This window comes from Notamacropus eugenii, chromosome 5, assembly GCF_028372415.1.
Source record: "Notamacropus eugenii isolate mMacEug1 chromosome 5, mMacEug1.pri_v2, whole genome shotgun sequence".
NCBI classification, from domain to species: Eukaryota; Metazoa; Chordata; class Mammalia; order Diprotodontia; family Macropodidae; genus Notamacropus; species Notamacropus eugenii.
The window spans coordinates 195,163,062-195,176,267 of NC_092876.1; the positions used below are offsets into that span (position 1 = coordinate 195,163,062).

At 38.2% G+C, this 13,206-nt stretch overlaps 2 protein-coding genes and 1 non-coding gene across 5 annotated transcripts in view; 2 read left to right on the forward strand and 1 right to left on the reverse strand.

The window, feature by feature from the left end:
* USP12 (ubiquitin specific peptidase 12) overlaps positions 1-5,796 on the reverse strand; it is a 227,723-nt gene extending 221,927 nt beyond the window's left edge. Inside the window, exon 1 of the mRNA XM_072611783.1 lies at positions 5,682-5,796. The gene's annotated coding sequence lies outside the window, so the exon portion shown is untranslated. The remainder of the gene's footprint in view (positions 1-5,681) is intronic.
* RPL21 (ribosomal protein L21) lies at positions 5,790-12,249 on the forward strand. Of its 3 annotated transcripts, none has more exons than XM_072611784.1 (6): positions 5,790-6,104; positions 8,536-8,614; positions 9,004-9,065; positions 9,724-9,836; positions 10,843-10,993; positions 12,116-12,249. In XM_072611784.1, exons 2-6 carry the CDS (start codon positions 8,548-8,550, stop codon positions 12,203-12,205), a joined length of 483 nt encoding a protein of 160 aa, XP_072467885.1. In that variant the 5' UTR covers positions 5,790-6,104; positions 8,536-8,547; the 3' UTR covers positions 12,206-12,249. The 3 variants fall into 3 exon arrangements, with proteins under 3 accessions (XP_072467885.1, XP_072467886.1, XP_072467887.1); XM_072611785.1 differs by having other exon boundaries at positions 6,057-6,181; XM_072611786.1 differs by having other exon boundaries at positions 6,082-6,185; positions 8,540-8,614.
* Positions 9,889-10,020, forward strand: LOC140509394 (small nucleolar RNA SNORA27). The gene has a single exon (XR_011968718.1). It is a non-coding gene; the product is annotated as a small nucleolar RNA SNORA27 (small nucleolar RNA).
* Positions 12,250-13,206: the final 957 nt, after the last annotated feature.

Genomic DNA, 13,206 nt, shown 5'->3' on the forward strand with positions numbered 1-13,206 from the left:
GTCAAAACACTATGCGCTACAAGGGTGAAGATCACTGGAGTTTTGGGTAGTAGTCAAGATGGGTCAGTTTGGAGGGCACAGAAAAGCAAGACTGGTTTACTTCTCAGTATTTACTCAAATGCTTCCACCTTCCTTCCTATCCCCCCAAACCTGTTGAACCCTTTTCTCTGATTCACCTTGAAACTTTTCCATACCTCTTCTTCAATTTCAGGCCAAAATAATGAAAGGCAGCTGCACAGCATAGAGAGTAAGAGGAGGATAGAAAAATGAGAGAGGGGTTAGATTTTAAAAAGGGGGAGGGGAGGGAAATAGTTGAGAGATTTTGATTTTATGTAAAGAAGAGCTTATGTAAAGACCACTAAACTGATAAGGAGGAGACCTGAATTCCAATTCTGACTCTGTCATCAACCATGTGACACTGAGCAAACCACTTATTTTCTTGAAGCTGTCAACCTATAAAAAGTTCTAGAGACATAATTTCTTGATAATTAACAATCATTTTATTAATTATGGGTAGTGGATAATTAATAAAAAGTTCATTTGGTTGTCTTACCTAAACCAAAGACCCCTGGTAGAACCCATCAGTGCTTAATTGCCTTTCAAAGAATGGGTGTTCCATGTGGAAATCAACTCTGGTAAACAAAGTAATGAGATTATTATAATGAGTAGTGGGTTTGTTCTAATGAAGGTCTGGACTTTGGTCACTCAGTCTTGGACACAGACTTATCTATACCCATACCATCCCCATCCAGGGTAATCTACTACAAATTGGAGAATCTACTTCTACTCAGACTTGTCTAACTAACACAATGGACCAGAATTCAGTAATTCACCTAGACTAGAATTTCTTTACCTCTTGATCAGATCTAAGTTTTCTAGGTTTGCCCAAGATTTCATCTCATTGTTAGCCCTGCACTTCAAAGTCTGCCTGAATAACCTACAGGGGCTGATTTCTGAATGAGAAAATAGAAATGGGGATCTTAGTCCTAATTCAGTAATTGATTAATGAGAGAAATAATCATTTCTCTCAAAGCCATAGATTCCTTATATATAAAATGACAGGGTTGGAGAAACTAACTCTAAGGACCCTTACAAGTATAATTCTAATCTTCTCCTGTACTATTTTTCTTATCTCATCAACTCATAGGTTTCATTATCATCTCTATGCAGTTGATAATAATGATCACAATAATAGCTAACATTTATATAGCGCTTACTACATGCCAGGCATTATGCTAAGCACTTTATAGTTATTATCTCATTTGATTCTCATAACAACTGTGGGAGGTAGGTGCTGTTACTATTCTCATTTTACAGATGGGGAAACTGAGACAGACATCTGATTACATGACTTGCCCAGAATTGTACAGCTAGTAAGTACCTACGGCTGGATTTGAACTCAAGTTTCTCTGACTCTTGGCCCTATCCTCTGTGGTGCCTACCTCCTTGAAGGCAGGGACCACATTTTGTCTTTATATTCCCAGCACTTACCACATTGCCCAGCATATAGTAGGTACCTAATAGAGGTCTGTTGATCTAATGACTATTGGAAGAAACTAGTTATGTAAATAGCTTTCTTTGGGATAACTGGTTTCTATGTGATTGGATTTGATGACTAAGGCCTGGAATTTATTAGTAAGTGCAAAATGACAGGATTGGAATGGATGATTCCTACAATCGCTTCCAATTTGAAATCCTATGATCTGATTAGTGTGGTTGAGTCTTCTAGCCAAAAGGCCTTTTCTGACATTTTTGTCATACATCTTCTACACAGCCACCAAACTAATTTTTCAAAGGGCAGGTCTGATCATTTCATGCCCCCTTCTCCCTCCGCTCAATAAATTATCTATTACCTCTAGCATCACACAAACTCACTTTGGTATTGAAATCCCTTCACAATCTGACCCTTTCTATTTTTCCAGTCTTCTTACATACTACTTCGCACACTGCACTCTATCTCCATGGTCTGGACCTTCCCACTGGCTGTCTCCCAAGCCAGGAGCGCATTCCATCCTCACCTCTGTCTCTTAGAAACCTCAGTTTCCTTTAAGACTCCATTTAAGTATCATTCTCTACATGAAGCCTTTCCTTTTCTTCTCCAGCTGCTGGTATTCTTTTGTGTACATATGTGTGTACATATTGTCTCTCTCATTAGAACATCACTTTCTTGAGGGTAGGGACTTTTGTTTTCCTATTCCTAACAATTAAGCCCATAGAAAGCACTATAACACTCGATGATTAACTGATAAAGTCAGAGAAATGGACGTAGTTCCCAAATAGCATATGATTAAGTAATACTTTGGCACTAGACTTCCTTTCTTTTACTGGAAAAATGTTTCTTAGAAATGGTCACTTTAAAAAAAAAATTCCTTTTAACTGGGCCTGTGATTTCATTGGAGGAGTGAACCCTGATTAATTGGTACCTTCCTTGAAATTTATAGTCTTAGGAGTTTCCTAGGGTACTGAGAGGTCAAGTAACTAGTTTGAGGACCCCCTGGAAGGATTACACTTGAACCCATATTTTCCTTATTTTGAGGCTAGCTCTTTAAACATAAGAACAATTTCAGGAACCACAGCCTTTAGTACATAATTCCAATGTGTTTAAATGAGAGATTTTTGTAAGAAAATAAAAGGTTTAATTCGTCATTTTACAAATTGGTTCAAGTCTAGGCATTTACTATATGCAAATCCATCAGCATGAATTTGGGAGTTCCCTCCAACAATACAAATTGCAACCAATCCTTATCTGCCCATTCGGTGCTAACCTTGCCTGAGTTATCACATAATTTCACCACAGGGGGTCCACCTAACTACCAGAGGACTCTCCTTTTCTCTGACACAGTTAGATAGTCCAATGGAGAAAGCACTGGACTCAGAATGAGGACGACCTGAGTTCAAAGTCAGCCATAGATATTTACTAATTATGTGACCCTGGGCAAGTCACTTAAGTTTGGTCTGCCTAAATTGTAAATGGGGATCGTAATAGCACTTACCTCCCAGGATTGTTATGAGAGTCAAATGAGGTGCTTTGAAAAAATACTTGTTCCCTTCCTCGGCATAGTGAAGATACTCGTGGCACACCACGGATCCATCTGTCATCCTTTGTCCTCACCAAATTACTAACACATCTTCTCTTGGTGGCATTTTTTACTCCTATTCTTATTTGAACCACATTGGCTATAGGTTGCAGCCTACTCAACCTACCATAACCCTCTCCATTGCTCTCTGCGATATTCATTTTTAATTCTTCAAAGACTGCTATATACCATGTCTCCCTGCTATATAGCTGCAGCAGTAGAATGCTGAGGTTAAAAGGATTGGTCTCTGTTTCCCTGGGAAGTTTGAGGTCATTTAAAGGAATTTTGTGGTTTCTTGAAAGCAATGCTGTCCATTCTTTTTCTCTGATTCGACTCTGGGCCTAACTCATTGTCCATCCATGTTGTCTTATGGATGAGCTCTATAGGTTGCCCATCTAAATGCATATCATAATAAAGAACACTAGACATTCTTCATCTGTTTTATCTTTCTTGTGTGGATAGTCAAACCACATTATTATGAATGACTACAGGTTTTTTCCAGGAAAGTTGTGTAATGTTCAAAACCTTAATGCCACCAGCACAATATCTGCAAATAGGAGTATAAATAGGAGATACCTTGTTGAAAAATAGCTAGTAAGGTGGTGCTTTGTTCTCCAAGTTAAATTTTTTAAAAAAATCAACAAATAAGTACAATATTTTCTACATCTTTCAGGTGATTGAGAAATGGTAAAGAAGGTCCACCACTTCATGAGAGAATAGGGCAAAGAAGGAGAAAATGGGAGATTATGAAGAGGGGTTTTAAGTTGTGGAATAGGGAAGAAGGGTAAGTAAATGTCTGTAGATGGCTTTATTTTCTGACTTATGAGGCAAAATTCCTTGATAAGGAGCAGGAAAAGAAATGCTGTAGAAAGCTTGATAGAGAACCAATCAGGTTTGCTAGAGAATCAATCAGGAAATAAAAGGATTGCTTTTTGGTCCAGTCTGGAGTAGATAATGTAAATTCTCAGTGAAACCAGTTAGCCTGGTTTTATGACTTTTCTCCATTAGAGTTCAGCAATGTGTGAATAGGAGGGGAAAAGGAGGTTGGTAAGCATAAATAACAGCTTGCATTTAGCTATGTCAAAACGACAAGGGGAGAAAAGGAATTCCAAGATAGAGGATATTGAATAGTTGAATTGGCCAAATATGAAATTAAGAATTTAAAAGGAAGTAAGGTTACTTCCCTCTAGCAAGACTGATGGACAAGGAAACAGGGAGAGGTGGAAGACCTTGAGGATATGGTGAAGATGAAGAATAGGTTTAATAACACTGAAAGAAGCAAAGAAATAGATGAAAAGATAGAAGCTTTTGACCAGAGATAAGAATTTTGAGGTGGAGGGAAAGGCTATGAACTAGTTACTGAAATGATTTGGAGGATGATAGATTATTTTGATAAGATGATATAAATGGATGGAGTATACTTCAAATAAGGAGAGGCTGCTAAGTAACAGTAACTGAGTGAAGGTATTCAAATGAAATTGAGTAACAAGAACAATGTATCTCTTTCCTTCTGCCGCAATACTTCAGGGAGACAAGAAGGGAACACTTGAGATGGTGTCAAGAGACAGTAGGTCTTCTGGGGGAGAGGTAGCTTTTCATGACACTCAGAAGATGGAAAGAGGGTGAATTTCTGTGAAGAGTCCGAGGACTTAATTCAATAGATATTAAGCACTTTCTCTGCGACCTTTGGAGAATGGGACTGAGGCACCGTTCCTGTTTTGTAAGTACTTCAGTATGTGTATGAATATACTTATATTAATCTGAGCAATATTATTGTTTTAGACTGCAATATTTTAGACTGCAATACACTGCTGCCTAAACTAATCTATGCTTTCAATAAGTTATTTGATTAAATCCCTATTGCATCACAAAGTATTACACAGGGTTTTAAGAAAAGTCTATAGAGTTTAGGAAGTAAATTTGGTGGATGAATTCCAGTCCTGCCACATAATACCCACCAGATGCTCCGCAATTAATTTCACTTTTACGAACCTTAGTTTTCTTATTTGTGAAATGAGGAGATTAAAAAGCATGTATGTGTACACATATAATTATATATTAATCTGAGTACTAATATTGTTTCCTCATTTGTAATGTGAGGGGGGTTGAAGACTGCAAAGATCCCTTCTGTTTCAAAATTCTGTAGTCCTTTTTGTCATCCCGCAAACTTTAAGGGCCCCAAATTCCATCTATTTGACATAATTCCTGCTTAATTTGCCAGTCAGCTATAAGGGGACCGGACTGAACCTCAGGGTTTGCTCATTCCATCAGTCTGGGCGTCAGTCTCATCATTCATCAAATGAAAGGAATGGACTAGTCTAAGGTCCTGCCCAGCTCCCAAATCCCAAATCGTCACGGTTCTAGAGCAGGGGTTCTTAATCTGCAGGGGTGGGGTGGGGGTGGGGGGTGGCACTCTGTGAACTTCAAAAAAAGTGTTCCCTTCATATGTATCTAAACATATTATTCTGAGAAGGGATCTATAGGCTTCATCAGACTGTCAAAGTGGTCTCCGACACAAGGTAAAAAACTGCGTTGGAGTGAGGTCACGAACAACACGCTTTACCCCTTCACAAGTAAAAGAAAAGTGACTTTAAAGATACATACGTAACAGGAATATGATGCACAGGCGTAGAAACAGACGCAAAGAAAGACGTACTGCGTCGACGTCTCTATCACGTGACAAACAAGCCCGGGCTCCGCTTCCGGTTTGGTGGAAAAGAAGGCGGGCCCAAGAAGGCGGGTTTAGGCGGGGTCCTCTCAGGCCCCTCTTGAAGGCCCCCTCCCAGGTTGTCTCGCCAATATCCAAACACAAATTTTTATTCATCCACTGCCTCTTATAGGGAAAGGAAAATTATCTATACAGAGTTTCTGTGCTTTTTTGAGAGAGAGGCTTTTGCTCTTCGGTTACGTTTTCACTCCTTTCTTGGCGTTGTAATCAGGCATTCCGGCGGGCAGCCCTCGTCGTCCCTTGTAAGGAGCGTGCTAAGACCCGCCTTCTTCCTTTCCGCCGGCTCCGCCATATTCCAGGTACACGGGGCTGGCGTGGCTCTTGCTTCGCGGCGTGTTATTACCTTCCCAGGGAAGCTCGGAAAAGAGTGTTTGAGGCAGGTTGGGGTGGACGGGCTCGGGACAAGGGCGCTGGGGACAATGACAGCGTCTCGGGCTGGAGGCAGCATTGTGAGAGCCGTGGGGCCTAGCGTCGGCGGGCGGGACGGAGAGGCCGCGTTGCACCTGGGTGCCGTAGCGTGGGGCGAAGGGGGAACGGGCTGAGGAAGGGGCGTCCTTGCGGCCTTGCCTGCCGCCCGCTCGTCCTCATCACCCGGCGGGGCCGCTTCTGAGCGGCTCAGAGGCCGAGGCGGGCATCGGGTGGTGGAGTAAAGGAGGGGCGAGCGTGGTGCAAGGGGGGAAGCCCCGTATCTGCCGTGTCTCATCTCCCTCCCTCTTTGATACGGACTCGGAAAGTTCACGTTCCTCGTCCCCAGCCAGCCTTTGCAGAGGCAGCGAGTGGCACAGCGCCCTTTTCACTTGGGCGTGTTAGACGTGTTCGAATGGAATTCTAATTTCGGGGATGGATCTGAGGCATATCCTGGCCTCTCTGATGGCGGTATCGTGAGGATTAAGTTAGACCTCAGGTCCCAGCGCTCTGGAAAGCTTCTTTTCCATGGCCTGGTTTTCTGGCTGTGAGCTCCTTGAGGGCAGGGGGTCTGTCTGTTGCCTCTGTAACCCCAGGGCCTAGAACACAGTAGAGGGTAGACGTTGGTTGATTGTTTAATGGTATTAGTTTTACCGGCGGAAGACCTTTTTTTCTAGGATAGTGAACCAGTTGATACAGTGTGGATACCACAAAATTCCGGGCTAATAGTCAGGATTTTACTCAGTTCTAATCTGACCTTCTGTATTTACTACTTTGGGACCCTGGGCAAGTCACTTAATCCCAGTTTGCCTCAAGTTAACTAATCTGTTAAATGAAGTTGGACTTTATTGGTTCTGTGATCCCTGCTACCTCTAAATCTTATGGATGATTCCAAGTTAACTAAGGGAATGCAATGACTAGCCACAAAAATTGGTCTTAATTTTTTACTCATCAGCACCTTTGCACGTGCTTCTTAACAACTTTTTTGTACTTTGTTTTTGAGATTTAGTGTAGAGCTCCAAAGGGAATGTGTAGTCTTTGTTTTTTCATTTGACAGGTAGTAGAAAGAAAAAATAATTTTAATGTTAGATTTTCACAGAAAATGATAATGGAGTGCAAAGTTATTTTTCTTGAAAAATTTTCAAGGTGTAGTAAGCTAATATTAGAGTAGTCTCTTGTACTTAAATAATAAATTTTTGAGTAAAAGGATTTTGACACATACTTAAGCAAAGCTTCCTTAACTATTGAGGGTCTAGCTAATTATATTCAATAAATTCCATTTACATGGGATAGATAAAAAAGACTTCTTGTTAGCTTCAGACATGTCTTTAGTAATTTAGGGAGGGAGAGAATGGTAATAATTAAGGGAAATCAGAGAGGCTCTTATTTATGCATGAGAGGAGGCAACTGATCTCTGAAAGAAGCTAGGGATTGCAAAAGGTGAGGGACTAGATACTTAATATGTATGAAGTGTTTAATATTTTCATGTCATTAGATTATCAGAACAACTCTTAGCTGTGTACCACTGGGTTCTATACTTATTTTACAAATTAGAAAACTGAGATTCAAGTTAGTTAACTTGGCCAAGGTTTTGCAGATAGTGCATAGGCAAAATTCAAGCTCTCTTTCCATTGTTACTCTAGTACAAATAAGAGTGTATTTTTTTGTAATGAATTTAAGCAAGTAACTTAACTTTCACTAGCCTCTTTATTAAATCATTTGGAAAAGTGAGAAGTGCTTTGTAAACCTTCAAACTATTCATCGTTTAAATTCCCAGAAGAACTAATGTGACATCAGTAATAATTTCTAGGAATCAGGACTTCTCTATAAGTTCCCCCATCCCACCCCCAAAAAACTATCACCAACACAGACTGACTCAGATTCAGGAAAATCTTAGAATTACAAGATGATTATAGTTTACCTTTACACAAGACCTTACAATTTATAAAACTCTTTGTTCAGAGTTATGTTGGGAAAATGCATTAGCTTGTGTGACTTTGGGCAAATAATTTGCTCTCTCTGGGTCTGTTTCCAAAGAGTATTAGAATAGTGTATGAGATAGTACAAATATTCTTCTGTTTTATAGACTATGTAGCTATGGTTGAAAGGGTTAAATGAGTGGCACAGACATGTAACATACCTCTTCTTAACTCTGGCCTCTCTCTGAAAAGGATTAGGCAGGTTAATTTAGTAGAAAAAATTTTTCATTATTCTGGTATTGCCATTAGAATGCATAATATTTTTGCAGCTGGGTTGTTTGTTGTTTGATACTGTCTGGTGACTACGTTTATGAAAATAACATTTTCTTGCGTTTGCTTGTTGCAGTGAGTTGCCAAAATGACGAACACTAAAGGAAAAAGGAGAGGAACACGATACATGTTTTCTAGGCCCTTTCGAAAACATGGTAAGTATATAGTGCAAGATTATAAATTGGGCAGAGATTAATTTATATATTGAGTGCGTAAAATAGGTACTCTATTTTATAATTAAAACTTAAACATCGGGACTTTAGGTGTATTAGATCAGTGTCTTATTTTGAAAATTGAGCAATAAAATGGCCAAGTTTTAATTGGAATAAAGGTAATGGAGACTGAACTATTGATTTGTTTTAGAGATGTGTTGGACTACTAGCAAGACTGAAGCTCCCTTTGTTAAAAAGTGTTACTTGAGTTTGTTCATTTGAATGAGACACTAGGATCTTTAGTTATCCTGAAGTTACAAAAGTTTAGTTGTAAGAACTGAAATATTCTGAGCTCTTTTACCTTGAGACTGGAGCTTTTTTTTTTTTTACAGGTGTTGTCCCTTTGGCTACGTATATGCGAATATACAAGAAAGGTGATATTGTAGATATCAAGGTATGTTGTAAAATTGACTCCTGCTTACAAAAAATGTGAAGTTTGATTTACCTTAGTATTTGTTGAATAAAGATGTTTTCTTCCAACATGGAAGCTGTTGTACTGAGTGTACTCAGTTTCATTCCTGCCTCATTCCCTTACTGTGTATACTTGTGGCAAGTTCCTTAATCTCTGAGCCTTAGCTTGCTAATTTGTAAAAAGGAAATAATAGTAACACCTACTTCTGGAGGTTATTGTGAAGATCAAATTAGATCACATGTAAGTGCTTTGTGAAACTTAAGGTAGATAAAAAAAAATTACCTCCCTCCACTGGTTTTGCTCCCTTTAACAAATTGTACTGAACCAGGCTTGGAGCTTTGGTAATGAGATGTGGAATTTCAATTTACTATTTATTTTTCTTTTAAATTGATAGCAATATAAAAATCTATTGAGAGATTTTAATTGTCTATTACTTGCTTTAGATGTTAGCACGTGAGCTTATTGATGATTGTCTCGTATGAGTAAAATGAAAACAACTTCACCAGCTCTGAAAGATCATCTAATTGTCATACGTTCTTTTCAAATTAATCAACATTACTCACGCTAGATAAAATTTTATTATTTGAATGGGGATAAGTTAATTTATATTTGTGTTATTCATTTTCCCCTTCTCTTTCAGGGTATGGGCACAGTTCAGCAAGGAATGCCCCACAAATGTTATCATGGCAAGACTGGACGGGTCTATAATGTTACTCAACATGCTGTAGGCATTGTTGTAAACAAACAGGTTAAGTAAGTAACTTAAGAGTATCCTCTTTAAAAAGTTGGTAATACTAATGTATCTCCCCCATCTTTCACTTTGCCAATTAGACACTTACCATGTCTTTATTGGTCATTCAAGTGGGGCAGAAGAAACATCCTTTTAAAACTCAAGCAAACTAATTGTTTGTCTTGTATCCTGTCAGAGGAAACAATCTTAAATTGTTTAAAGCTATATTTCATTGTATGATTCTTCAGTATTGATGTTATGAATTGGTCATTGTAGAGATATAAACAGCATGTGAATTCCATCAGCATAGTTGTGTGATGCTGTATAAATGCTTAATCTCTCCAGACTTCAGCTGCTTCACTTTTTTACATAATTTGATTTGATAATTTTATCTTCCTGAAGGCAAGAGTCTAGATGAGAGAATTTCTTAGATACCCTCCCAATTCTTTAAGATAGTAAGAAGGCAAGGAATTGTATTCCAGATTCCAAGGAAAGCTATGATGAGCAGAGGGGAGAAGAGGCCAGAAAGAATAGTTCAGGAAATAGCAAGTGTTTTGGCTGGACTGTAACTTAAGAAGTTAAGACTAAAGTGGATCAGCCAAGCTAAGACGGTTTGATTTAATTTTGTCAGCACTGAATAGCCATTTATCAGGAGAATAACATCTGGCAGCCATGTTTAAGACTGATTAGAGAAGGGAGGGAGCAATGGGGACGGATGAATTAGATGGTTATTAGATTAGCAGGAACCCTGAGCTCAAACTATGGCAGTGGGAATAAAAAGGGTGATGAGGTAGGAGCAGAGAGTCTATGTTGACATATTGGTGAATTTGCAGCACTCTTGAGCTGAACTACCATATTTTAAGGATTACTTGGACTTTTGATTACTAGTTGATTGACTGAAAAAGCATGTGATGCTGTTATATTTCTGTTTTTGACAGTTACTAGGTTTAACTATCAGTAATGTTTAACTAGTTTCTGTTCAAATAAATATTTTGGTACTAAATGGAAGACTGAACTGTTTTATTCCAGGGGCAAGATTCTAGCCAAGAGAATTAATGTGCGTATTGAGCATATTAAGCATTCTAAGAGCAGAGATAGCTTCCTGAAGCGGGTAAAGGAAAATGATCAGAAGAAGAAGGAAGCCAAAGAAAAAGGCACTTGGGTTCAACTGAAACGCCAGGTAATGGATTCGTTTGACAAGGTTGATTGATTTAAGTTGAGAGAACATTGTGGTAAAAAAATACCCCTGAAATTACCGTATTATTTATTTCCATGTCAGAAATTTAAGAAGGCAAATTACTAGTTTGAAAGATCCTAGTCTGCAACCTTGGACAGGTCATAACACGCCTATTTTTCTATAACGAGGGAATTTGAACTAGACTCTTCCATATATTATGAGTACTCAAACCTAGTTATTCTACTCTCTGCTAATTTATTTCATGGCAACTATTACCCTTTCACAGGCCTATTGCTACTGTCCCAAGTATCCCAAATTTAGAAATATTTTCTCTATTAGTGAATATATGTTGCCCACTGTAGCACACATGAGAAATTACTTACGTTTGTTGCCATTTGAAGGAAAGGAAGCTATTTTCTTTTTGCCTTGTTCATTCGAACTTAATGTATAATTATTAAATGCTTATTTTTTTCAAGGCATATTGTGCTACAGAGAAAAAACAAGACTTCTTGATTTGCCTAGTCATGTGACAGTTATGTAGTCAGCACTTAGTCAATACTTTCTTGTTGATTTAGAACAAATTTGCCTTAAACATGTCATTTTCAACCTTGATTTAGCTGCACTCCAAAATTTCTCTAGGTACTTAAAGGACATGTGGTATGGATCTTAAAATGGTTCTGATTCACCAGATAAAAGAATCTGCAATGTGCCCTCAAGTCCTTTTGGAATGGGGAGAAAAGAACTAGTTGTAGCAATAAAAGTTAAATGGTATAATTCATCCGTAACTTTCTCTGGAATCTTAGTTTAACAGAATTTTCTCTTTAACAAGTAAGCAAATCTGATATTTTGGCTTTGTAGATACCCTGTGGCAGGCCCTAAAATGTATTTCCACTTATTAGGACAACTTATTGCTTTGGTTTAGACTTCCTCCTAAATTTAATAACTGTTATAAGATATATTAAAATTGATGTGCCACAATGATGATCCTCTTAAATGATTGCCTTTAAAGAAGGAAAATGAATGTGTCATTTCACCGGTTCTGAGAGCACATTAAAGTATTTTGCTGTAAGATATTAAATTCGTTTCAGTGTTATGACCTCTTTTTTTTTTAACCCTTTTTTTCAGCCTGCTCCACCTAGAGAAGCACACTTTGTGAGAACCAATGGCAAGGAACCTGAGCTGTTGGAACCAATCCCCTATGAATTCATGGCATAAATTTAAAAAAAAAAAAAACCAATAAAAAATCTTGGCTTATGGAATTGTGTGGCTCTTTTAGTAGCCATTGGGTTAGTAAGTTTTTAAAGCTGTGATTGATAATTACTTCATTTGGCAAAGGAGTAGGTGGTTGCATTTTCTTTTCAGGTAAAGGAGTTGCAGGTATTTTTCAGTTAAATTTATTACTGTACTAAACTATATAAAGAATAGTTGCTTCTTACTAAGTTTATTGTCCCTGTTCAGACAAGAGTAGGAAAGATTTGTTTTACTAATTTGTCTAAAACCTTTTGGTGAACGTTGCTCTTTAAAAACAAGAATTCTTTTAATATCTAAATTTTGTGCTCAGTTATAATTCTGACACCAAAAAGGTAATAAAACAACCTTTTATATTTTAATAATTTGGTTAATTTGAAAGTAGAAATCTTTTACTTCAGATCTTGCAAAACTTTTTTAATCACTTTGTGCATACATTAGTCTCTGGGAACATTAGGGGCTTTTATACATTTTTAGACTTGATCCTACCTTGTGATGGTAGATAATGTAAATATTGCCATTCTGGTTGCATGAGGAAAAAAGTAAGGAGGTATGAAGGTTTGCCTGGAGTGAGATTTAAAACTAGGTCTCCACAGAGTACAGCAAACATTTAGGGCCTGGAAATGCATATATGAGAAACTATTCTTTTTGTTGTGGTGTTTGCATTCTCCTGAAAAGCTTAGTTGGCACCTGAAATCATCTTGAAGGAAACAAGATTTTAAGGCAAAGATGAGAAAGTGCATTCCAGGATAGCAAAAGGATAAGGTGAGAGATTGCATGGTATGTTGACAATTGTGGAGGTTAGGTTAAACTAACTTCAGGGAGAATTGTGAAGTTAAGAAAGGGAGTCTGTGGCCATGTTGTAACGAAAGTGCTTGCTTCTAGTTCCACTGAAGATGAGATGCATTGAAGTGGTGTAGTAGAGGGCTACACTGGGAGAGTTAGGAAGATATTAGTCTAGATCCTGT